Source organism: Hyperolius riggenbachi, chromosome 9 (assembly GCF_040937935.1).
Source record: "Hyperolius riggenbachi isolate aHypRig1 chromosome 9, aHypRig1.pri, whole genome shotgun sequence".
Classification (NCBI taxonomy): Eukaryota; Metazoa; Chordata; class Amphibia; order Anura; family Hyperoliidae; genus Hyperolius; species Hyperolius riggenbachi.
Window position 1 is genome coordinate 77,063,682 of NC_090654.1, and position 27,988 is coordinate 77,091,669.

At 44.0% G+C, this 27,988-nt stretch overlaps 1 protein-coding gene across 11 annotated transcripts in view; it reads right to left on the reverse strand.

Annotated features, from left to right (window-relative positions):
* PLXNA1 (plexin A1) overlaps positions 1–27,988 on the reverse strand; it is a 508,150-nt gene that overhangs the window by 204,120 nt on the left and 276,042 nt on the right. For all 11 annotated transcript variants that reach the window (XM_068253084.1, XM_068253090.1, XM_068253089.1 and 8 more), the window contains one exon: positions 2,913–3,013. In XM_068253084.1, the coding sequence (XP_068109185.1) occupies positions 2,913–3,013 (101 nt within the window). The remainder of the gene's footprint in view (positions 1–2,912; positions 3,014–27,988) is intronic.

A 27,988-nucleotide genomic window follows, 5' to 3' on the forward strand; every position in this document is an offset into this window, starting at 1 on the left:
ACTTAAGTATTTAAGTCAACTCATCTGACAGATCTGTCACGTTTAGTAGTCGTCCATCTCCTCATGGGGAATTTTCAGGGTATTCAAAAACTCTTACTGAATGGCAGTTGCTTGGTTCAACAACCATAAAAGAGGGCAAGCGAGTAGGGAAGCCGGCAGGCATCCTTCTATAGGTCCGTTACAGGGGATGATTTAGTAAAGATAAATATTCCCCCATGAGTAGATGGACTAGTCCAAACCCTGTCAGATCGGTCAGCTATTTACTGCCTAGTAACAGCAACATAGGAGAAAAGTAACTAGTGAAATAGTGCGTTTTACTCTGGGAGAAATACACTCCTTAAAAATATGAATTCTAAATGTTGCCATTTTTTGTGATAGTGGTCCTTTTATTTCACAAGCAAGGCTTTTAAACAAAAGTCTATGTAGTAATCATGCCATGTGCCCTTTGCATCAGTGAAGTGTAGTTTTAATGGCACCTACACTTTACGGCTGGGAATATTACGGCACAACTTTGTATTCTGGTTTGGCAGTAACATGTAATTTTCCCAGTGACCCAGGATTACCGCGCGTTGTCACCTGCCAGGGAAGATGCGGCCATTGTCATAGCCTCGATAGTGTCTCAGGTTAAGAGTCAGCCTGCGCTTTGTTTTCAACTAACCCTGCCAAGTGCACATCGCTTCTGGAGCATTAGACACAGAAAATAGATCTAATCCCTCCATAAACCCTAAATGCAGCGTTCTGTGCAGAGATTACCAGCAGTCATCTGAACATCTCGTACTTAGTGCTAGTTTATTGCAAGATTATCTACTGCCAGCCTCAAAGCTACCTAAGCTCTAAGTTTAGGTCCATTTTAAACAAAGAGGCCATGTGATGGATGCTGGGCAAGGCTGGTTTACTGGATCAAACATCTATGAGGGGTTTTAAAACTAACCTAAACAGTGACCATGTCAGGATGAAGCCGTGCTCCATGCAATGTTATGTCTACCCCAGCAGAGTAATGACACCTGTAGAGCAGTACTGACTGAGCTAAGGAGCTCACTTATAAACAAGGTGATGTGCTGATCACATTACAAGTGCTGTTAATTACAAATGGACCCAAACTCTTGCACAGCACACAATGAAAAGTCTTTACTTCACATAGAGCTAATGAAGAAACATTTGTTCTCTGTATTTGTTTATGCAGATCAACTGCCTAATTAGTTCTCATCAGTGACTGTGAATAGACTGCTGAAGAGCTCTGCCAAGGCAGTTCTCTCCATAAAGTGAACACTAAGGTTTGACCCTCTCAGTGCTCCCTGCAGAGGTGAAACCAAGTAAACCCATTTTTTTTAGGATTCCTATATATTGTAATGAAGAATTCAAGAATTTGTTCACAGAAATGTTATCATGCTGTGGTTATTCTTTCAGAGCAGAGAGGACGTTCTGAGATTAATTCCACTTTCAGCAAAAATAAAGGGCACTCTGCAACGTATCCATGTATAAGAGGTGGTGGTCAGCTTAACCTGCCCACTAATGACCTCTTTCAGATTACACATCCCATCCGCACACATTTCCAATCTGAGCCGTTTATATTTATTTGATTTCCACTTTATAAATCAATAAACAGCACTCGCCATTATGAAAATTGAGAACCCAATAAGACTTCAGTGGGGCGGGGTGGAGATAAATTCAAATTACTGCCACTTCGGATCACCACTGTAGGCCACTGATCCTACCTATGTGTACAGTCGGACTGCTAGTGGACCTGAACTCTTGCACAGGACAGAAGGCAAACAGAGAAAAATGCACCTTGTATGCATTTAGAGAGCTTAGCCTGTCTAATCCCTCCTCATGTGACTAATCACAAGTGTAATTTGATCTCTCAGCTGTCTGCCTCAGCAGAGCAGCTAATTTGTAAACACAGAATGTTAATCCTATGTCTGCTTCCATGAAAGCAGAAAGTAGACAAACTGCAGATTTATTGCAGGACTTGTATAAGCTGTAACAAAGAAATTCTTTTCTTTGAAGGTTATTATGCTGTTGCTTATCTTTTAGTGCAGAGAGGGAGTTCTGAGTTCAGGTCCGCTGTAAAGCCTCATCTACACGGGTAGATGAGGCTGCGATCCGGCGGCTCGATTAGCCGCCGGATCGCCTCTTCCGCGTGCCCGCCACGTCCCCGCGCTGCATTCGATTCCCCGCTCGTCCCCGCCGGCGCCGCTTATCTTCCGCTCGATTCCCTGCCATTGTCCCCTCGCGGGGAGCGAGCAGGGAATCGGCGGTGCGGAGATCCGTCCTGTCGGATCTTATCAATCGAGCCGCATCAGCGTGACTTCGAAGTCCTAAGTGTCCCCACTTATTCTTCTGCATTATTCAGAATATAAAATCAAACAGAAATCTAGCAAGCAGGTGGAGTGGTGCCTCTTGCATTAGCTGGGGCCGGTGAGCAGAAATGGGAACTCAGGAGTACAGAGATCTCACCAGCAAAGTCACAGAAAGATAGAAACTGGTCATTTTTTGCCAGTTACGAAATACTGAATTGTCAAGTGTTGGTTGACTGATCCTCTAAATTGTATACATCAGTATTATCTGTATAGTGGTTTCCCTTTAATTCTCACAAATAACACAGCTTTCTAAGAATGGCCACCTGCTCCGTATGACAAATGTGCCTTCATGCAGCCATTTTATCATGCTCAGGTTCCTGCAGGAAACATCGGCTGCGGAGGAATATATGGGAGCTGTGTCCTTTCTACACCTGGCCTAAATTACCGCTCTGCGCTTCGCAGGCCTCCCATGGGACTCGCGAGCAGTCGGTGGAGGCTCAGGAGGGAGGAGGCTGCTGCTATTTAAAGCGGAAGACTGAAAGGGGCTGTCAGTAACAGCAGGCCAGAGATGCGGCAGCGGCTCCCCTGAGGAGATATGGAGCATATACTTACGTGTTGTGCAGAACACACCAGCCACAGTGAGGGTCCCGGGAGCCCAGGCAGGTGTCACAGCTCTCATACTGCTCACAGCTCTCCACCGGAACACGCGTGACCTGAAACAGAGCAGAGACGTGTGTCAGAGCAGCGCACACATGAATATCACATACATGATTATCACAGGCACTTGCTAGAAACCGCATTATTATTTAGTATTTATATAGTGCCAACATGTTCTGCAGCAGTGTACAGAGTTTATGGTCTTGTCACTTAACTGTCCCTCAGAGGGGCTCACAATCTAATTGTATGTATAGTATTGTGTATGTATTGTAGTCTAGGGCCAATTTTTTTTAGGAGGAAGCCAATTAACTAATCTGTACTGTATTGGGATGTGGGAGGAAACCGGAGTGTTTAGAGAAAACCCACACAGATATGAGAACATCATACAAACTAAGTTCAGATAGCTCCCTGGCTGGGGTGTGGACCGGGGACCCAGCGCTGCAAGGCGTACTTGTCCCTATGATATGTTCTATTATTGATGCCATTTCACACACTTTCTGGAGATCTGATTGGATGCTCTTGTTTTGTTATATAGTTGCATTTTTTTTGGGGGGGGGGATATGGAGGGAGTCGTTATTTTTCCTGTAAAACTTAATGTGGCTCTATACTAAGACGGATGTGGAGGCTGCCCAGGCCCGGCCCGCTCATGAGGCGGGGTGAAACTTTTGCCTCAGGCGGCATCTTTCTAGGGGCGGCACCCGCCCGTCCTTGGGTGCGGGGAGCCGGCCGCCGAGCTGGAGGGGTAGCGGGCAGGACGGGGGTATTGGGCCTAGCGGCGGGGAGGGGGGTCGGACCCCCACCTCCCTCGCCTGGGTCCCCCGATCTGCGCTCCCCTCCAGCCTTACATAGTGAAGCAGCCAGCCGCTACTCGTAAGAGGCACGGGCGGGGAGGACTCACCTCTTCCTCGTTCCAGCGTGCGCTCCACTGACGTCACTTCCTGCAACGCTGCAGGAAGTGACGTCAGTGGAGCGCACGCTGGGAAGAGGTGAGTCCTCCCCGCCTGTGCATCGTACGAGTAGCGGCTGGCTGCTTCACTATGTAAGGCTGGAGGGGAGCGCAGATCGGGGGACCCAGGCGAGGGAGGGGGGGTCCGACCCCCCTCCCCGCCGCTAGGCCAAATACCCCCGTCCTGCCTGCTACCCCTCCAGCTCGGCGGCCCCCCTCCCCAGGAGGGGGGGGGGGCGGCAGCAGCAATTTTTTAGAAATTTGCCTCAGGTGGCAAAAAGTGTAGGGCCGGCCCTGAGGCTGCCATTTCTATTTTCTATTAAAAAATACAGATTGCCTGGCTGCCCTGCTGATCTTCAGTTGTGTTTGAATCACCAGCAGCAAGCATACAGGTAGTGTTTGCTTAAAGTACTATAAGCACAGGATCAATAAGACAGCTGATCAGCAATTTTTAAAGTAAACCTTTGTTCAACTGTTTAGTGTTTAGAACTCAGGTCTGGGTTGTAATTTATACTGCCCTTTTCTCCATCACTAAGGCCCTGTTTACACTGTGCGCCAGCATCTCAGAGAAGGCACAGGAAAGAAAAACTGGATGGCATAGTGAAGACTGGCATGTTTGACTCCATAAGCTGTCAAACACAGGTTCACTTTAAACAACGCTAGTTGTCCGGTTGTCCTGCTGATCACATTTCTCTAACACTTCAAGCCACTTTGGACAAAAAATGGCAGCAATGAAAATCCAAAAGAGATTCTTATCATGCTGTCTAAAATAACAAAAAAACATTCCTGGAATTTTTAGGATTCATATGTTCAAATCGCACATCTGGAACAAGTATGCAGAACGTGGAGATCAGTATTAAAAGTAATATTTTCAAGACAGGCAGCAATGGGTCCCCTCCACAGGCTTCACAATACTGGTTTCCATCAAAGCATTCCCATGGGATATACATGGGTAAATAACATACAAATGTTATTCACTTTTCTAAAGGTCCCTTTTTTATTTTTCATTTCAAGAATTACTAAACCAGTGCTTTATCTATGCTAACAAGGCAATGGAACTGTACTCTAATGCAAAACACAAGCAAAAGCACTTCCATTTGGCTTAGAAAACACTGCTGATGACAGTGTGGTTGGCAGAAAGGTTTAAAATGCTTTTATTTCTGTTTGTTTGTTTTGCAGTTGAATGAAGCATAGTCCAGTGAGGAAAAACAGTAAATCTGCAATAGGAGCAGCTTCACTTAACCCTGCTGCTTGTGTTCGAAAAAGCAGCCACCAAGCAAGGAAGTATAACAGATGGTCCTGCCCACTCTCAAACTACCACACTTCAGGAAATCATTTAAGTATGAAAGTGTCTGAGCGTAGCTTCTCTTTAGCCTGTGAGCGCTGTGGCTGCAGATCTTTATCCTGCGCACCTCTTGTCTGCTTAGACAAAATTCCCATCCCTAAATATTCACATGTAATGTAGCAGAAAGGGGCTCATTAAACCTGTAATTCCCCAGCACAGAGCAGCGTGCAGAGAAGGGTGATAATAGCGGCAGCATGAATATGAAGTAGGAGAGATCACACAGCAGGCCAGGAGAGATGAGATCTGCTAAATGGGACCTATAAGAGAACCAGCGGAGGGGTGAGGAGCGCAGGCCATACTTAGTTATCTGAGAGGGCTGCTCCACCCAGCACTGGTGTTCTGCGGATGATGGAAGAGTTATAGGTATCCATGTACTTTTATTTCAAAATAACCTAAAATGGTGCCCAGCTATTTAATTACACTATTTTACACAGTTTTTAGGATCAAGACACGGCATTCCTAATAAATACAGTATAAGCTGTTACATTATATGAAGCAAGAGATATATGGAGGCTGCCATATTTATTATTGTTTAGTACTAGTAAAAACGGGCGCTTGGCCACGGCCGCTACTTCCCCACAACGTGTGCACAGACACATCCTGCTCGCCTGTCCCCCACTGATGTCCGAAGTATATGCACACAGGGAGATGTTACTTGCTTAGCAGTTGGAAAAAGCTGTTATTTCCCACAACGCAATGAGGTTCACAGACAGCAAACTGTCAGGTCTGGTAGCAGGGGCACCGGAAGACGCAGAGACACAGGGGTTTTAATATATAGGTTTTATATAGCGCCAACATCTTCCGCAGCGCTGTACAGAATATATTGTCTCTGTTAGAGGAAACCGGATGACCTGGTGGAAACCCACATGAACACGGGGACAACATACAAACTCCTTGCAGATGTTGACCGGGCTGGGATTCATACTGGGGACCCAGTGCTGCAATGCAAAAGTGCTAACCACTACACCACCGTGCTGCCAATGTATTTCCTTTTAAACAATGCAGATCGCCTGACTATTCTGCTAATACTTTTAGCCATAAACCCAGAACAAGCATGAAGATCAGGAGTTCCGACTAAAGTTTCACTGCATTTGTCATACGCTTGTTTCAGGTGTGTGGTTCAGACACACACACAGAGGAGAGGGAAGGCTCTGGGTCCTGTAGCCTTTCCGTTCCTCTCACTGTCCCCGCATTCCAGCGCTGGCTCCTCCATTGGCAATCTCCAACCATTGGGTTGGAGTCCTTGGAAGTCTTTGGGAGCCTGAGTGCTCCTCCAGACTGGCGTCTCCGTACAGCACGGGAATGTGTGCTCGCACATGCTCAGTACAGAGCAGCCCGTCTTTGGGAGTACTCGGGCTCCCATAGACTTTCAAGACTGCCAACAGGGGAGACAGCTCTGAAATGTGGGGACCGTGAGAGGAATGGGAAGACTTCATAGGACCCAGAGCCTTCCCTCTCCTTAGGTATCTGATTTATTTTATTTCAAATTGGCTTCAGACTCCCTTTAAAATGCACCCTTCTCCTTTAAAGAGAACCTGTACTGAGTAAAAATATTTAAAATAAATGCAGGAGGTAACTTCAAATGAACATTACATAGTTACCTTGCCATCAGTTCCTCTCAGAAGCTCACCATTTTCTTCTGACAATAATCCCTTCCAGTTCTGACAACATTTTGTCAGATCTGAAATATATCAGTTGCTGTCAATAAAATATCAGTTGCTGTCAGTTATAGCTGAGAGGAAAATTGATGTACCAGGTAATGTCCATGTTTCCTTATGGCTGAAGTGGGCGATGTTACAGTTTAACAGTGTGCTGACCAGAAAGCTGTTATGGGTAATGGCCATTTTCAAAATGGAGGACGGAAAATTCCCTTGATCACAGTGAACAAACAGGACGCGGGAGAGGAGAAAGACACTGAGGAGTAGATTACATGGAAGGTAAGTATGACTTGTGTATGCTTATTTTGACTTTTAATTTTCAGTTCAGGTTTTCTTTAAATATGCAATAATGAGGATCAATCAATTAAAAAATAAGCCATTAAAGGCATAACTCTTTCCCATCTCAGAATGTTTGGGTACATGATACAGGCAGACTGTGGGAAAACGTATTTCCATCAAAGTCAATGACCACATACAGTATGTCCGGCTTAGAAGGTGACCCTGTCAGCCCCCCGTGTTTACCGTTCTTACAGGATCAAAATGACGCCAACTGATCAAAAGGAAGGAAAAAATACACACAAATACTGGATTCTATATGAGGAATTCTTTTGTGGCTGATTAATAAAATCGCTTCCAGACGCAGCTGAGAATTCACCGCTGTGCAATTGCAGCGTATAATGGACATCACATGGTGGGGAGAAATTACACCCAATTTATGAGTATTGCGGCACTTATGAATCTGCTATTGTTTTATCGACTTGCAAATAACACATCATTTTCTTTTTCTTTCAGCAAATAAGTGCTTGATTCACTTTTTACATTCCATTTCATTATCTTTCTCTCCTTAAAAGGAGCTACGCTGCAGTTCCAGCGAGGGCACAATTAGAGTTATTATTCAGAAATGTATTTTCTTTTCACCGAAAGGGGCTTTTGGCTTTGTGAAATGACGCGGAGGTGAAGCTACGTCATTCGTTTGGGTACAAAAACCAGCGGAGCTCTTCTGAGCGGCCGTACACACAACGGTTTTATGTCTTCTGCTGCATTTTACAGCTCAGGCAAAATACAAGAACTTGTGAAAGACCAATTACTGAAAGGCCGAAACTCATAGCAAAATACACCGTCTGACATCTACAGTAAAAAATAATGTCTTAAAATAGTTACATGACTTGGCGCATGACTAGAAATCACAGACACAGATTTGAAAGAGCTGTAGGCAGTGTAGACCCTTGCCTAAGGCCCATTAGCGGCTAGGGCACCTGCTGCACCTCTCTGCAGTTCAGTGGCTCTAAGTGCATTTCCATACTGCTATAGACTATCATTTGAATTACACAGCTCTAAGCGGAACAAATTTCTGCCTAGGGAACAGGAAGTCTTTGTCTCAGCTCCTCACATAATTGACGGCCAGAGAGCCCATCTCCCAGGTGTCATATCAAGTGCAGCCACGGTGACCCCTCCCTAGCAACAGATAACTAAACAGCTACTAGGATCCCCTAAGCCAGTGATGGCTAATCCTGGCACTCCAGCTGTGACAAAACTACAAATCCCATCATGTCTCTGCCTCCCCGAGTTATGCTTAGAGCTGTCAGTGAATTGCAATGCCTCATGGGACTTGTAGTTCCACCACAGCTGGAGTGCCAAGGTTAGCCATCACTGCCCTAAGCCCTTGGCGAGTGTTGCCACCATGATATAAATCCCCTAGTGCCAGTCTCACCCTGTAGAGGTTTCATCGTCGTCTACCCCCGACCCGTACGAAATCCGCCCTGCCAGGCAACTGGCAACTTTAAGGAAATAAATATGGCAGCCTCCATAGGCCTCTCACTTCAGGTTTCCTTTAACCAGTCAATTCCTGCATGGATCATTTCTGGGCTACAGGCTGAAAACTTTTCAGAGAGCTTCTTTGAAGTCTGAGTAGTATGATCATGCGGAGCCAAAAAGTAATAGGCCTCCCATGCATGCAGTGAGCTTTCAGCTCCTTCGCGGCACTTCTTACATACACACACGCCCACATTTTGAAAACTGGATTTTTAGCTGCAGCGCTATTGAACAAAAAACAACACTTGGGTACTCTGTGTACTATGCTGAATAGTACACTTAGGTCTGTGCTTGGCGATGGGTTGTAAAGAAGCCCATTAAATGGTTAAGAGGAAAGAAAAAAAAAATTCTAACAAGCCAGTTCATGAAGCTACAAATAGGCCTCATTCAGAAACTGGGAGAAGACGACAAAGTAGATACTCAACCCAAACATTGCTGAGATCACAGATCGGCTCCCCACTCGACTGCCTGATCAGGAACACACACTGATTACATTTGCATGGAGACTGGTAAATTTCAGAGGAGACGCCGCATCTTGGGTGTCTCGTCTCCACCGCTGCGCGATTTTCAGACCCAGGAACGAGAATTACTCAAGGTGATTTCGAAGCCCTACTTTACACTCCTGATTAAACCTGCCTCTGTGATATTCTTCATCTGCTCCGTCCATCAATTGCTCCGATACTGAATACTGCAGACTTAGAATTCTACATTCGTTCACGCAAGACTTCTACTTACTCTACAGGTGGAATGGCCTGGGTGGTGGGGGAGGGGGGGGGGTTGTTGTGGGGGAATAAAGGACAGAAGAACAAAAGTTTGATATGTGCCCCATACTCCCTGTTATTGGGCTGTTTGGAAGTGTTCTTCAAAAACTAGGTGGTGAGCATAGTAGTTGCGGTGACTGGAGTAGGGACTCTGTGACCTCTTCTTGCTCTGCTACTTCATTGCACTGTAACAGAGGTCCTGGACCTGTCCTCTCAGGTCTACTCTGCACAGTTCAAGCATGGCTTTATCTTGATGCAGAACTTTTGGCTCCTCCTCCAGCAGCCCAATTATATTTTCACACTGGGGTTGTCCAGGATGCAGGTTACTCTAGAGAACAACTTCAGATGGCTATTTATATATAGCTGAGCACTATATGAGAAGACTAGCTATTTTTAAAGCCGCTATATATTTTAAAAAGGTTATTTATGGAAAGGTTACACTCTTTACACTGTATACTCGTTCCACATTATGCTTTTTGTGTTGCCTTGTGGCACATTTCTGAAACTAATGTAGCCATTTTTTTCCCCAAAAATCCACAAGAGGGTGCAAACCTTTCTCCCAAATACCATCCCGATGTATATAAACAGATCTTGTTTCCTCAAGCACAGTATTATAAAAGAGACCTAAAGACTCAAGTTCAGGGCAAAATCTTAAAAAACATGCTCAACAGCTGAGTAAGCCGTGTCCCCAAAAAATTACCTCTAATTCTAGATACACATGATACAATTTTCTGCCAGATTTACCTGCCAGATCGATTTTTTCCAACATATCCGGTCTAAGGTTAAAGAGGAACTAAAGCCTAAACAAACATACTGTCATCAAGTTACATTAGTTATGTTAATTAGAATAGATAGGTAATATAATCTCTTACCCACCCTGTTTTAAAAGAACAGGCAAATGTTTGTGATTAATGGGGGCTGCCAACTTTGTCATGCAGGCAGCCATCTTTTTGGTTGAAAGGAGGTGACAAGGAGCAGGAGACACAGTTCCAACTGTCCTGTGTGCTGATAACCCCTCCCAGCTGCACACGCTAGGCTTCAAATGTCAAATTCAAAATTTAAAAAGTAAAAATTGCACCAAAACAGCAGAATGAGATCAACAAAATCAGAAATCCCATCATGCTTTGCACAGCATCAGGGGAAAAAAGCCTGGGCAGTTTTCTTCTGTGCAGCTAAAAATGAGGCTTGTATAAGAGAAAGTTCTGATGCTGTGAAACTGTTAAAGAAACACAAAGCCTTTTCAGTGCTGCTGAGTCGATTTTTAGTCCGGAGGTTCACTTTAAGCACTTAAAAAGGGTTTAGGAGTTAGGTAGAAGGTCTTACTTTTAGGCAATAGGTGGGATGAGAGAGAGGGAGTTAAGATTAGGCACTTATAGCAGACGGTAGAGGGTGGAATGAATGCTGGGTAGTGCATAGTAAAATATTTATACATTTCTTTTATATTGATTACTGATATTTTACTATTCGGACCACCACCTGTGCCAATGGATGCGGCAGAGGGCAATATGTACTCCTCCACAGTTTCTGGGGACGAACCAACTGGCCAAATATGTCCACTCCAGCCAACTGCTTGTGGGAGATGCTTTGATGGACAGAGAATGGGGGTGCAAAAAAAATATCAAACAGACAGTGAAAAGGAAAACAAATATTTTCAGCCATGAACAGCTTGATCTCCTCCATATAAACCCATATTAACACAAGCCGCTCGGTGCTTGTTTTCCCAGGAGTCTATCTGTCAAAAAACCGCCACTTGCTGCTGGCAAGAGAAAAAAAATCCTCCCATGGCAATCTAGGGTCCTTTGGGGATAACACAGATATACCGAGGGATAGAAAACCACCCCAAGCAGCACCTCAAGGGCGGATGGCATCCCACGTACGCACCTGCCGGCTGCTGTGCACAATCAGCATCTTTCAAGGCTTTTACCTAAGCTGAAAGCACAATAAATGCCGAGACAAAGTACAAGAGAAATAAATCGTTAGCGGGAGTAGCTGCGCAGTGGGAGGCTGCAATGAACGCTGGGATAGCCGTCTCATAAAGGATTCCATAAAGTGACAAACATTAGAAGGATCTTTCACACAAACAAAAGCGGTTTGCTCAATAGTGTCTACATGGAACTTGGAAAACATCCGAGACTGAAGTTGGACTTAAAAGTCAAAGTCAACCAGAAATGTAACTTACATAGAGGCTGAAAGGCTATATAACATGACATCTCGCACCTCTCGGGACCTCCAGCAATAAGATATCTCCCCCCTCCTGCCACCATTACACAGCCATACAGTGATGTCACCCTCTCCCATGTGAAATCTCCATAACATAGAAAGGAGAAAATATTGGAGAGACCACATGGGAGAGAGTGATATCATTATTATGGACTATAGACTGAGCAGACACACAAACCACTGCAGGGTTTTCTCTCGCCCATCCATAAGAGAAAGATACACTGTCCATTGCTGCGCCCAGAAACAGCCATATCCCGAGAGGGGATTTAAAGGGAACCTAAAGTGCGTGGAATGCGGTAGCTGCCATCTTCATTCTCTAATAAACAATACCAGTTGCCTGACTTCTATGTTGATCAGGGATGAGCTCCGGATAAAATTTGGATAAAATCAGAATCTTTAGTATCGCCAAGCACGACTGGGTCGTGCCCGGAATTGGGCTTGGCACGTACAGGGGACTGATACAGGATATAGATACAGATACAGGACAAATCAAGCAGTCATAAAGGAACACAACATTATACCAGATGCAGAGAGAGACAATGTAGCATAAGTTACAACACAAAAACATCCAAAAACAACCCAAAAAAAAGTCAGCTTGAGCTAGAGCGCCGTCTATGTGTAGAGTGCCTCAGTGCCGGCATGGTGTTGTGGTGTGGGGATGGTCAGTTACGTGGAGTGAGTTCAGAAGGTTGACAGCCGAGGGAAAGAAACTGTTCTTATGCCTTGAGGTCTTGGGGAAGATGGACCGGAACCGGAGTCTCCGTCTCGAGGGGAGCCGACTAAAGAAGCGATGGCCTGGGTGCGAGGGGTCGTTGGTTTCATTCAGATTTCATCCTCTAATTACTGCACCTGAGCGGGTGTGGGCGGGGGCGGGGGGATGGGCTGGGGCTAAACTTACCCAATAGCCTTCTTCTTTAACCCGTCCCACGCTGCGTTCCAAGCCGCCGTCACGTGACTACAAACACTTCCTCCTTCCGGGTTGAAGGAGGAAGCGTAGTAGTCACGTGACGCAGTACATTATTCAAGATATCCACTTTTCCACTAATTATCCTGGTTTCAGCATCAGAAAAACCTCCTATATATTGTTGTATATTGGTATGTAGCCCCAACCTCCCAGTGATGCTTAGCCTAGGCTGTTTAGTTATTCAAAATTACCCTCCCCCCTCCCCAAGCATTTCGGGAGACTAGGTATGTTTTCTACTAGCTTTAGAACTATTAGTAAACAAACATTCTGCAGATATTACCTGGCAGGACTAAACATGCTGCCAATTGTGATAAATTTCAGAAAGTAAATCAGGGAGAATAAGATTTTGCAATGGGCAAATATTGAGTAAATAATTTATAAATTAATATAATAAGTAATTGAATCCATTACATTACTTTCTCTAGAGTTCCTCTTTAAGACACAGGACTGGTCACTGGGGTATAAATTGCTGGCAGATCTGAGTATATACAATCAGATAGCAAGATCTGTACAAAGCTTTAGTAAGGCAACCCAAGAGCGCAGGAGTTAGTGGGGACACAACAGGGCATACAGTGTTACACTATAGCCTCTAATTTGAAACTTTCTGCCATGATGATGACATTTTCCAGGCAGGAGACGCGCATCATGTGCTCCTCACAATACAGAGCTGTCACTGTGTGAAAAAGAAAACCTTGAAATTCTGCGCTAATCAATTTCAAATGATGGAATCTGCACACGTACACTGCAGACGCATGTAACATTATATGCAACATATGTTCCATCAATTGTAATCTGTTCATTTACATGCACTGACAGACTCTGCACTGCTTTATAGCACTTACTGACTATTCCCATCAGCCTCCATCCCAGGAGCTTACAATCTACTATCCATACCATACGCACACAGATGCTCTCGGCAACCACTTTGTTTGGAGGCCAATTAAACTAGCCTTTTTTTTCAGACCATAGGAGACAGCAGAGGAATTCAGATGAAACAAAAACCAGAACAGATGAACAAAATACTGGTATACACAATTCATCCAGGTAGCACTGACAGAAACTGAATCCAAGAGTCAGGGGTGTCAAACTCAAATACAAAGTGGGCCGAAATTGAACACTGGGACCAAGTTGCAGGCTGACCTGAATATCTAGTGGCCACCTCTATCTCCCATAGTTCCCTGGTGTCTAGTGCCTCCCTCCTTCCCCTATACGGTTCCTTGGTGTCTAGTAGACCCCCTCCCTCATTAAGTTACCCGCTTTCCCCCCTACCTTTTAGAGTTGTCTGGTGTCTAGTGGCCCTCCTCTATTCAGCTACCTGTTGTCTAATGCCTCCTCCTGCCCCTATAGAGTTCTCTGGTATTCTGGTGTTTAGTGGTCCTTCCTCCCTTATACAGTTTCCTGGTGTCTATTGCCCCCCCCCCCCCCCTTCCCTATACAGTTCCTTGGTGTCCTTCACTTCCAATATAGCTTCCCTGGTGTTCTATAGTGGGGGAAAACCTAATGCAAAGTGGGGGAAACCACTTGCAAGCCAAATCTGATGGCTCTGTGGGCCAGATTTGGCCCAGGGGCCAGAGTATGACATGTATAGTCTAGCGCTACAAGATCACTGCTAAGTGTTCAATCACGTTAATTATTTGGAACACCATCACTGATAGGCCTGGCTAATGCCATATAATAAATTTATTTTTTTATACACGAGTCATTGAAAGCTTAACTTTTTTTTTTCTAGAAAATAAGCAAACACAACCTCAGTATCTGTTTTCATGCAAGTCCTGAGACTTACCAGGGTCAGCATTAACAGAGTAAAAAGGACGATCGAAGCAGAATCTCAGCAGCCTGATGTGGTGTATGTCCACATTAAGTAACCCGCAGATCACCATTATTAAACCAGTTTTCATCATACCTCCAGTTTATTTGTGTGAAGGTTCTCTTCTAACCAGGTCTTCGTATAACCAAAATAACAATAAGCTCAGTATCTTATTGATTAAGTTAACATATCCTAAGTACTCCTTCTGCATCTCCCCTATTATTCCCCCACTGCCCCCAAAAACATACTGTATTTGTACACAGGGGCCCAGTGCTGACAGTAGTCAGAACACTGTGCTGACCTGACTTGGGGCTGCTTCCTCCATCCACTAGATAGCGCTGTGTTGACCGACAGGTTATTCATTTATTGCCATGGTGAGGGCGATTACCAAATACAGTGCTGGAGCCAGTGTGGCCTGAGGGAAGCGGCAGGTCGGGTAGCGCCAGGTCGGGTAGCGCATCAGTGAAGCCCTCAGCACCTGTGGGTGAGGATGGGTGGGAGCAGCTACCTTATAAGATCCTGTACTAAGCATTTTAGGAGAAAGTAACAAGTGCCATAAGGCTCATTTAATGTCACCTTTCAAACTCCAATGTGAACAAGCCTTTAAAACTTGTTAACATGACATGCCACTGCTTACTCCATCCACTAGATGGCATTCTACTGAAGATGGTGTATCTATTCTTTCCAAGCTTATCAAATACAGTTTTATGACTTGGATCTAGCATGACCGAAGGAGGCGTATGCAGGTTACTCAGTGAGTGTCAGGCTGTTGTCCTTTCTAACCACGAGCTATTAAAGCTCCAATTTGGCGTGCTGAGCTGCCAGTATGGCTGCCCAAACTAAACACTGCCAAGAAGGTCTGCCTTCCAATATGAGGCTACAGTGTCCCTTATCACGTCCCTGATGACTGTAGGAGGTCACCTCTTCCACATCATTCAGCCAAAGTGTCAACATGTGTCCCACTGCGGAGGATGGAGTACTAACATATGGAGAGGGGCTGTTCCTAGAGGCTACAATCTCTTGGAGCCCGCTGGAAAAGTTACTGAAAACACCTGCTGGAGGAATCCTTGGATTCAGGTAACGACAACCTCTTAAAACATACAACTTGTGCACAGCATCTGAGTTTTCCTCTAGTTGTGCGGCTGGCTCCTAGACTGGACAGGCTGGCTTCTGAATTCCACTGTAATTTGTCCAGCCCCGGTTTTATGCAGCCTTAAAGTGCACTTTATGATTTTGCAAGCTACGTATGTTCTTTAAGACTGCTATAAACAATTATGGTGGTTATATGGTGCATTTATGTATACAGAACTGTATGTAGGCCCAGAAGTAAGACAGCTGTTCAGGAAACAGATATTTGGTTTCAAGAGGGACAATTAAGAACAATGGAGCTCTCAAATAGCCATCTGTATAAAATAAAATTTAGCATGTTTAATATGCATTTCCTTGCTTATTGGAACAGTTAAAGCATTTTTGGATAGAGCAAGGAACGGTCAGAATGGCCATTGGATTTTACTGCAGTCTGGGTTCACAGTGAGAGCTTCAGAGGACAGCAAGGAGGCAATAGAGTTCTCAACAAGAAAAAACGTGTTATACTGAGGATGGGTAGTGAATCTGCTTTTTATAGAAGTCTGAGTGCTGTTGGGGAAATTTCCCTCACTTCCTGTCCTCTTCACAGGTGTCCTAAACAGCAGGAAATGACAAAAAATTCCTCCTTTGGGAAACAAATAGCAATAACACTGTCCAATATTCTAACCTATCCCGACTTTTTTAGAAACAGACCCACCCAAAAAAAAAAAAAAAAAAAAAAAAAAAAAGAGATGGTGTTAATCTTTTAAGGGGGAGACAATAGAAGATGGCTGTTCTTGCCTTTCGCCTATGTTGCTTCTGAGCTGCTGCATTAAATCACAACTCTAGAAGAGCTCATACAGATTTTGGCATGGGTGATCTCTGTGTCGGCACACTACTTTGGCTATGCAACAATTTTCCGGCTGCTCTTTTGTAGCTTCTTACAGTCATTCAACTAGCCTTAACCAATTCCTTCTCCAGGGGAGACACTAACCCTTTCCTGATACTTAACCTAGTCTCCCTCCTTAAAGCAGACTGTAGGGGGGGGGGGGGGGTCGGGGGAAAATGAGTTGAACTTACCCAGGGCTTCTAATGGGCCCCCGCAGACAACCTGTGCCCGCGCAGCCACTCACCGATGCTTCGGCCCCGCCTCCAATTCACTTCTGGAATTTCAGACTTTAAAGTCTGAAAACCGCTGTGCCTGTGTTGCCGTCTACTTGCTCCCGCTGATGTCACCAGGAGCGTACTGCGCAGGTCCAGTAGGGTCTGTGCCTGCGCAGTATGCTCCTGGTGACATCAGCGGGAGCAAGGACACGGCAAGGCAGGCATAGTGGTTTTCTGACTTTAAAGTCTGAAATTCTAGATGTGAACTGGAGGCGGGCCGGAGCATCGGTGAGTGGCTGCGCGGGCACAGGTTGTCTGCGGGGGACCATTAGAAGCCCCGGGTAAGTTCAACTCATTTTCTCCCGACCCCCTACAGTAGTCCTTTAACACTAACCTCTTCCCAATGCTCAATCCTGCCTCACCAACCCCCCATGTTACACTTTCCTGAGACCTAATCCTAATATCCCCTCCTTAAAATGAATCTGATACTGACGGACCTTCTCTCCCTAATGTTAACCTCTTACTTACAAAAAAAATAATCCTAACCCACCCACTACCTAAAAGCCTAACCTACCATTCATAACACGAACCTCTTACTGACTGCTCACCATATACAGCCACCTTTAACGCTAACCCCTTACTAACACCTAATTCTTACCTATCTCCTTGACATTAACTCTTTCAGGTGCATAACCATAACATTTCCTCTTAGGAGTCCTTTCCGAACACAAAACCCATTTCCTGGAAGCCTAACTCTAACTAATACAACTAACCTATAATTTACCATTAACCCTTCTAAACTACACCGAACCCGAACTGATATTCATACTTCTTCATCTTTTCCTCGAACTCTGAATCCAAGCACCAGGGACAGAAAACTTGCTTTGGTTTCAGAGAAGTCCAAGACCAGCACCCAAATTAAGCCCTCCTGGCCAAACAGCCCCCTCGGCTTCAGCATTGGCTAGATTATAGCTAAGTGATGAGGGCTAAATCAACTTCAACAATACAACCTGCTTCAATATCGTGAAGGAACCTGCACACTCTGTGATAAGAGTTCCTCCAGCTCTATCAGTAACTTACCAAGGAGAGACGGTGTATATATCTCCCTCTGCTAGAGGCTGAGACGCTTCTCCCAAATTCTCCTGAACACGAGGCCTGAGCAGCAGATGCTTTCATCTGATACAAGCGTCAATGGTATTTATGAAATGTATTAATATTCGCCCGGAGGCTGCTAGGTAATTAAATTCCACATGGAACGTCTTGTTAATTTAGCCGGTTTTTCTTAAATTCTCACCTCCGGGCTCCTTTTTTCAGAATTAAAAGCCTGGTGTGCCCCACGACAGGGGTGATGGATTCCCATGCAGAATTTTCTCTGCATTGCGCTCCCCTCCTGTGTGCCTAAATTACAGTTGTAATAATCCAAATATATTATCTAAAGTGAATCCCCACCTATTCACCTCCAAGATAAAAAAAATGTCACAATACTCTCTAGGTGCTCTGATGTTTCATTTGCATATCATTTGCATTAATCTTACATCGCACGTTCATTATTTTAATTCCTAGTACAATCCTTCAGCTACGGTCTCTCGTTTTTAAGTTAAGTGGGTGGAGAGTAATGTAAAAACAAACCTGAAGCTTCCCAGCATGCACTACTTCAGAGGAAACTGAGCTGCACTATATGCGACTATTTAAAGTAGCACTCCAGTCACACTAGAGGTACTATCAGATGGTAATAGCGGTTTCTGCTTGGATTTCTTTATGCTGTCTTCATAACTACAGGAAATGAAGGTTAATAGCCCTTAAGCTAAGTACACTTGCCAAGTAAAGGGCGCAAATTGTTCAGGACGGAGGAACGACATCTGTGAACGCTACCCGAAACACTACAAATACTGCAATCACACTGCTATTTGCAACACTACAGAGATTGCAGAGAAAACAGACTGGGGACATGAATTCAAAACGCACTCAATGCCAGGCTATTTTTGGATAGTGGCACTGATACTTGGCCTGATGATATTAGTTGTGTATGCTCACGAAAAGCGTTGCCCATCCTTGAGGTAAGCCACCTATTACATTTTAAAGTAGTTAATGCCAGTGGCGTAGCTAAGGAGCTGTGGGCCCAGATGCAAGTTTTACAATGGGGCCCCCTAAGCACTCTATACATAACAATTGATACGGCGCACCAAAACCTACCAATGGCAACTGCAGTGTCAGAGGTGCAAGAAGGGGATGGGGAGTAGATTGCTAATGATTACCATTATTCAAAGTATATATAGAAGTGATTATTATGAGCACAGGACCAATAGAGAGCTAATACTGTAGCTGAGGGAGGGTCCTTTGGGGCCTCGATGCGGTCACAACCTCTGCAACCCCTATTGCTACGCCCCTGGTTACTGCATTTTAACCTTCCCGGTCTTAAAGTCCCCCCCCCCCCCCCCGCACATTAATTCAAAATTGATGCAGAGAAGCTGCACATGTGTACTTACACCAACGGTCACTTGTGATCTAATGTATTGTTCACACAATCTCACAACAATCCCCTGAACTGATCGATGTAGATAGACCATCAGATATGCTCCAGAGCGATGTCAGACTGCGCACATTGCATCTATGCTGAGCAACTGTTGTGATGAGCTCATTAACAAACAAAATATGTCATCCATTCTGAGCAAACTGATTTAATGAGAATGTGTAATTTCAGGGAATATAGAGATCTCCAATACATTTGGTTATTTAGTGCCTATATATTAGTTTCGAGGGTACTATGTACTGGCACAAACTCCTATTTGATTATAGCTCAAACTGCTGCCAGCATGTCAGATAAATAGTTAAAGACAATCTACTTTTTAAATATTTTAGGCAACAATCAGTTGGTGTAGGTCGCAGCATCCAATCGTCCCAACAGCCCTACTGCTAAGATTATTTCATCAGCTTATTAAAAACTAATTTGATATATCCCACAGTTTTATTTTTTTTTAAATGTTTTACAGTGGACGTAATCAGAGAAGAGTCAGACTTGTGCAGTATTAAGCTGCACCAGAAGGGGGCAGGTCTTGGACCTCTCTACACTAGAGGGAGGTATGTCTTGATCCTTGATGAAGTGACCTGCAGAGTTTGTGTCTGTTACTTTAAAACTAAAGTACATACAGCATTAATTTTGTATGTAAAACAATTGGCAAGAAATGGGTGTTATAACACATGGGCCCATATGCAATTAACTTTTTCTTTTTTTTTTACAAGGAGATAATTTTTCATCTTCTCTTAAAATAAATTTTCAGCACTTTACAAAAGAAAAAGTACCAAAAAGTGGGTGAAAAAAAAAGATACTGAATTATTTTGAGCTTGCTGGAGGTTTAAAAGACATTTTGTTTTCAAGTTGTGAAAATATTACCTTGTAGCAATCTCAGAAGACAAAGTGAATGGCATATGGGCCAGGATGTCCACAACGTTTCCTCACAACCCATTTCCCTAAAATCTCTCTACCTATGGGGATACTTTATAGATATTTAACAGACTAATGTTGGGGGTACCAATGGCCTCAAGGAAACAATCAGGAAAACCACAGTCAGATCAGATATTAGACTGATCGGTGATGGGAATTTAATACAGACAAATGGTGTCCATGTTGGAAAAAAGTGTTCAAAAACAACTGATAGAATATTTCTTCATTATGCAACATTCGGCACAGGGCTAGTACTCGGTTTGTATTGAGTCTTTGTTTAGTAAAATGTGTGTATATATATATATATATATATATATATATATATATCTATATCTATAAAACAAATACATACACCAGACAGGGCTAGAGCATTTGTTTAGAGGCCTCCAATTCCTTAGCCAGCAGTGTTTGTGAGCTTACACACCTACATTGGTGTGTGAAGGTAAGATAGAGAAACATGAAATATGATGTGGTTATGAGGACAAGAGATTACCGGGGCATTAGAAGGACAATTTAACGAAGCGTGAGACACGTGGAAATAGAACGCACAGCTGGACCTCCATCCTTACTAGATAAAGCAACTTTAATGCATCACTGGCCCACAAAACTAGGCTGGATAATCTGTCTTGTGAAGGACACCTTGGTGTGCCACCTGTCCCCACTGCCGGGGTACATCACCTGAAGTTCTGTTTTCCCGCGGACAGGAAAGGCGGAGATGGCGGTCTGGATACAGCGAGTGCTACCAGGAGATTGCGAGATGGCCAATCAATAAAGTGGGTGACAGGTACGAGGAAGACAATATTTATTATTCTGCTTAAAAGTCAGTCTCGGCAGGGGGCACAGCAAGGGACGGTCAGGGACAATTATTTATAGGCTTAGCCTGAAGCAGTGTCCTACTTAGGAGGAGATTTTAGATGTCACTGACTGCCTAGGCACAGCGGTGGATGCCATTTTGTCAACTGAATCAATATTCAAGAGCAGGTAACTTCTCTATTTGGAAGGATAAGACTTCCTAAACCTTACAGCCTGCTGTGGTGCTATTTTAATCTACGTCAGTGTTAAAATATTTCAATCTCTTTTTTTTTATTTTTTTTTAAAGACATATGGTTCATCTGAGGTGAAAATAAACTAATGAGATAAACAATTGTATCTATCCTCCTCCTCCTTACATTTTTCTTATTTATCCCACAGTTATATGTTATATTTAAATCTACTTTTTTCAGTTTTTATCGTTCCATGGCCTCTTCTCCTTGACACATTCATTTAAGTATGCCAGAGCTAAAATCTATGAACTATTTATCCTTTTTATCTCTTTCCTGCTCTCAGAAGCCATTTACTGCCAGGAAAGTGTTTTATGTCTGCAATTCCTTTGCAGTGATGGTTACGCTGTAGTCTGGCCCTGTCCTGACCCAGACTGAAACTGTCACTTGCATACTTGATTTTTAACTCTTTCAGGTAGAGAAATAAAACAAAGGAACATAGCATAGTTATCTGTGTGCATGGTAGTATATAATGGCCACACAGATATAACTGCTGCACCAGTGGATATGGAGGAACACTGGTAGAATATACTGGCCACAAAATGGGTTATGTAAGAACACTGGAGGTAAGGTAGGAAATAACTGGTCATAGCTTTATGCCATTGATATCGACCATCATTATCAGTGACTGTCTGTTCTTTGTTAAAGATTGACTGTTGAGAATATTTGCCTGTTGCTACCATCCTTCCTCTTAAGGCACGTACAAACGGCGTATTTTAGCAAACGACGGGTCTGTCAGACCCTCCCGCGGGGTGGTCGTTCTGCCGACAGTAGTACGTGAGTACAGGCTGTCGACAGACTGATAAGACTGTTTTTGACTGATCCGCTCTGCGGATCCATCAAAATGCCTCTAAATAAATTGCCTGCAAAAGGGTTAAAAGCAATCACATTCTTTGGTTCATGACCATTCCAAAATAAAACCCATTGCCAAAAATAAATAACTTCCCGATACACTTTTATAAACACGTAGTCCAATAAAACATTTATAGAGATGTCAAAATATCCTGATGCACGAGTGGGAAATTTTAAACTTCTATTTGCGGAAATGGTCCTTCATAGTCCGGGCTCCGGCTATTCTGAGATGCTCTTCTTTTCTGAGGCAGGAAGTCCATTTGCGCCTTACAATAGCTGTTAATCCAATACAAGTAAAAGCGTCACTAAATAATGCAAAAAGTCCTGTCTTTTCTACAATCCCAAGAAAGATTATTTTCTTCTTTTGATTTTCCAAGTTTATCCCCCCCCTTCTCTTTACCCCCCCAGGCACCCCTGCTTGAACTATAACTGGCTGTATGGCCGTCCCCTTTGTTAATAAAGTGAAATATTTGATCGGGGGTTACAGTTATCAGGGCAGCAGAGAATGTAATTAAATGCACAGTTGTAAGTGAGCTTGAAGGGCCATGAAGGATTTTAATCAAACGGAGAAGGAGCAATTAATGGAACGCTTGGTAACCCTTCTAGGCTGGCTGATGCTCTCTAGGCCTCCAATGGTATCCTGCGCAGAGGGGACAATTGAGGGAGGAGGAGGAGGGGGGGGACATAAGATACGCTTTCATCTAGCTCCGCTCCCTGTGGAATGAGAAAATAGGATTGCTTGTTGGAAGGCTATTGATCCGGCCATACAGATTTCTTCAGATCGTTAGTAATACATCTTTAGTCTACTCGGTGCGTTAAATAGAGGCGCAAGAGGGGGCTGCCCTTTGTGTTTGCCACCTTGAAATTAAATGTGGCTGGTATCGAGTTAATGCGCCTATGTGCTTCACTTGCCTTTTGAATCTATCTGGATGTCCTTCCTTGCTCCCTGTACATTAAAGGGAAACTCCAACTCTAGCTTGTGAAATCCAATACAAATATTTTGGTGCTTCAAAAATCGTAACGTAATATTATTACAACTGTTATTCCTAATTAAAATTTGTAGCGTGCTATGAAACCATAAAATCGTAGGGTTAAAATTCTATTCTTTACCAGCATGGAGTCTGTACTCTTTCTAGTACAGGCTGCATAAAATTACACTCTTCTTGCATTTCTTTTCTTACAGGTACACTTTAAAAGGAACCTAAACTGAGAAGGATATGGATTTTTCATTTTAAATAATACCAGTTGCCTGACTCCCCTGCTGATCCTGTGTCTGTAATACATTCAGCCACAGCCCCTCAACAAGCATGCAGATCAGGTGCTCTGACTGAAGTCAGACTGGATTAGCTGCATGCTTGTTTCAGGCGTGTGATTCAGCCACTACAGCCGCCAAAGAGATCAGCAGGATGCCCAGCAACTGGTATTGTTTAAAAGGAAACATCCACATCCCTCTAATTTTAGGTTCCCTTAAAGAGGACCCGAACTCAGAAATTCTCGCTGCTCTAAAAGATAGGCAACAGCATAATAAGCTTTAAAGAAAAACATTCCTTTGAAACAGCTGCTACAAATCCTGCAATACATCTGCAGTGTGTCTATTTCCTGCTTTCATGGAAGCAGACATAGAGTTAACTTCCTGTGTTTACAAATTAGCTGCTCTATCGAGGCAGCCAGCTGACACAGCTAAGAGATCAAATTACAGCTGTGACTAGTCCCCAATGAGGGGGGATTAGACAAGCTGAACTCCCTAAATGCATACATAGTGCATTTCTATGTTTTCCTTCTGTCCTGTCCTGCAATAAATCAGGTCCACTTGAACAGTGGTTTCTAATATATCCAATTGAGATGTTAAGCAGAGACTTCCAATGTACTCATAAGAACCATAGGAAATCAGGCCCAATTTGTTTTGATACCCTCACAGAAAACACTACTACATACCTGTGGCCAGAACCATAAGATAATTGCCCGTTATAAAATCAAACAGGGCTAAATGTGTTTTCTTTACTTTGCGTCTATGTCTTCCTATATATGCCTCCATAGGACAGGGACTACCATAAATCCCAAGATGGATATGAAAAAAATACTCCCTAATTTTATTCCCGGGTCCTCAAAGAATTTGCTATCCAATTTCTCTCTCCTCTTATTTGCTGCTGGAAGACAGCCGCCAGCGAGCGCATCGATCTTAATCTTACAAATAAACTCCTTTGAAATTCCTTATCTCCCTCTGAGAGCGGCTTGGACGGGGCCCAAATCTATCGGATTAAGAATGGAATATGCTCTCGTAATGGTCCCAACAGCAGGTCTACTCACAGCAGCAGACACACCCTGCTCAGATGCTCGTCACTTCTCTACACAGATAGCAGCGCAAGGCCAAATGCTACCAGAAACGCCAATGTGATTAAGCTGAAACTGTCAGTCAAGGGGTACAAGTTCCTGGTGATCTGTGTTAAAGATAAACTGGAATCCGGACAAAACGCAACCAAATGTTGACTGCCCCCCTCTACAACAGAGAATCTTTGCTGAAATTGAGCCACATCTGTACGACGGTCATGTCAAAGAGGAAATGAAATTGCAGAAGCTGCCAGCTGGGCACTGATATCCGGAATGATTGAGTCTTTTTTCTCCTCACTCATTCTTGGTTACAGATCTACCATACAAGACAACCCCTGTATTGTGTAGCTCATTCAGACATGGTTCTCAGTAATATTGGTCATAGGAGACCTAACTGCCCAACAACCATTACCAAGGTGGGGTGCATCCCTGTGGGGCTGAGCACTGGCCAACTGAACTGCACATACACACATTATGCAGAGTGACTAAATAGCATTGTATATGCTTTATAAAAGTAAAGGTTACCCATCACTATTCAATTTTTTACTTGATCAAGGAAGAAATTGGTATCTCTCGGTTACTGATCACTTAGTCTTTTTGCCCACTTCAAATTGGAATGTACGGTAAAGCTGTAGTGCTAGCCATAGTGGCGACCATTTTGCTGGTTGGTTGGCTTACCATAAAGGTTTCCACTAACTGTACAATTTTCAGCAAAAAATCGCCTAAGCACTTACCACTTACTACTAACCCAAAACTAAGGTCACATGACAAGTTTTTGTACTAACATCATCCAACTCAGAACAGGAGGTGAAGAGGCGCCCAATAGATATATAGAACACTTTAAAAGCAATAAAATTCAAAAATAAGAGGTGGCAACTCACTTTAGAAAAATAATTTTAATATTAATAGTAACTAAGCACTGGCAACGCGTTTCATGGGACCCAGCCCACTTCCTCAGGCCAAGTAAAGTGCCGCTCTGTCTATCAAGCCGCGTTTGGGGCGCCTCAAACGCGGCTTGATAGACAGAGCGGCACTTTACGTGCAACCCACCTTTGTAAGTATTCCTTTGTCGAACCCCCCCTTTTCGAATTTTCATCTTTTTGTGACATACTGCACCATTTGGGCTCCCGTTGTCTGTGTTTTTTCCCCAGTACGCCATCCAACTCAGAAGTTTATGAAACCACTGACTCCAGATACCCAAAATAAGCTCCGACTACTCAACTTTGACTCCAGGTACAAAAATCTTCTGAGTCCTCAGTTTATGAAACCTCTGACTCCAGGTACCCAAAAATTGCTCCGACTCCATGGCCCTGGTCCTGTTTAGTGGGATCTGTACTGCAACAGAGAGCAACATGGGTGCCATGTAATGCTCTACAGCAGGGCTGTGGAGTCGATACAAAAATCATCCGACTCCAACTCCAACTCCTCAGTTTATGAAACCACTGACTTCAAATACCCAAAATGGCTCCAACTCCTTAGTCTAAAGCACCCTATACACCATTCAATTCCAGACGGGATCAATGAATTTGATAGAATTTTACCCTTTCTATGTAATATAAGAGCTTACCTACACAATCAAAATTGAATGTGTGTACACACCCTAAGAGATGGACACCCCTGAGGTCCCCGATGACCAGCCCAGCTGAAGAATAGCTGGGAACCCATAAATACGATAAGGGTTACCGCGTCAGAGCAGTGGGGCTTTGTTTTAAAAATGACTTGCAGCTCACTAAGAAAGGAACCTCAGATTCCTGCAGCTGAAGCTTAGTAGCCAGGAAGAATCCAATTATCTATATAGTGGATGCATGTACCATACTGACGACAAACTCTCAGGTCTGTAGTGCTTCCTGCTTCCTCCCAAGTGACCTATCCCAGCAAACCAAAGGCTTATTGGAGAACAAACTTCCCAAAACAGTTCTAGTACAAATGTGAAGTATTCCCAAATGTAGAAGCCCACTGATGCTAACATTGGAGGTAACAGAATATAACCTATTGGAGTGGGATCTGTTTATTTTATACACTTTGGCAGACTTTCACTGCAGTCTCTGACGTCTTCATTCGAGATATTTCTTACTCCCTGTTCTCAAGGTTAATTTTGATACATTTAAAGTAAACGTGAGGTGGGGAAAAATTAAAACGTTTTATATACCTGCTTAACCTCCAAGGCTCGCAGACACTTGGTGCCCCTTACTGTGCCGGGCCTCCCTTCCATAATTCCGGCATAAGCCCCATTCTTAGTTCCAGTTGTACCTCAAACGCGCACGCTCTACTCCCCATGCCTTTGTGTGTGTGCACACCCGCTTAGCAGTGTGTAACCCGCCCCTCAAGTGCACTTAAGTCTTTCCTTAGGCTTGGGGTGGATGAACTAATTTGAAATTTGGAAGTCAGAAGAAAATGTTTAGACAATAAAACATAAAAAGGCTCCTGGATAGGTCTAACCCAGAGGCATAACTACTGGGGGTAAAGCCTGGCAGCTACACAGGGCCCAGGTCTGTGGGGGCCTCAAATGCTTACTCTACCACCTCACCATCATCAACCCCACTGCCTTTATTCACAGCAGCTGCTCTTGTGGACACACTTGCTATGGGTGTTTGGAGAGTCAGGGTGGGCAAACTTGTTATATGGCCCCTAAGCAGATGAACCCACATGGGGGTGGGGGGGGATTTCTAGCTACGTCCCTTGCCCAAACCAGCCCTATGCAACACAAAATATGAAAATTACATTTTCAAGATCACAGCATGAAGCTCTGGAGAGAGCATCTGGTAAAGGGGCTTCTTTCAAAGTTAGTTTTTTATTTCCTTTTCCATCAGCCAGTCAGCGAGCATTTGCAGTGATATTAGGCTCTGCCGCAATGCTAATAACGGAAGTTGGGCTTTCACCTAAAAGTATTGAAAGAAAGACATCAAATTAATTTTTTTCATCCTGCTTGTTAATCACTGAACTGCAAACGGTTGTGTAAACCTGTAGAGCTTCTGGCTTCATGGAGAGACGTAGCAGGAGTTTATATCTTGCCTACTGTCACTTTCTTAAGCTTCGGGGTGCAGAAGAGAAGTTTGTTCATGAGATGTGACATGAATCCATGCAGCAATCTATTTATACAACGGCCTTCTCAGTGAATGCACAAAGAGATCCCCTCACAACAGAAGTCCCACTGGGGGGGGGGGGGTTTGTGGAAGGTGTGAAAACCCCCACAGCTGTCATGGAATCGTTGAAGACACCTCAGAAGTTCCTCCTGGCAGGCGCAGGAGGGGGTGCGAGAATGGACAGGCTGTCACACATGGAAAGAGCAGGAAGGCCTAAGAAAATCTACACAGCTCTTACATCCTCCAATCCATCAAAGCCACAAGTGAGGGAAAGAGGAGCTGTCATGCATCCAGTCTCCAGCCAAGAAAGGCGCAGGCATGGATAACAAAGATTTCTCTGAAAGGACTGGTTCTGCTTGGCGTCCTCTTCTGACGCTACCCCCTGCTTGCCTTTCTCCCTGAGACGAGGCACCAATCAGGATTCTGCACTTCAGCATTTTAATGATGGCACCTGAGCTGACAGCACCTTGTCACTTGCTTACTTTTCTGTTTGTTATATACACTTTATTGCAGACGGCTCTCTGCAAAAGGCGCTGACAGCTGTAAGTTAGTTTGAGGCAGAGGCTTTAATCTACGAGGGGAGCGCCAGTCTATCTGAAGGAAG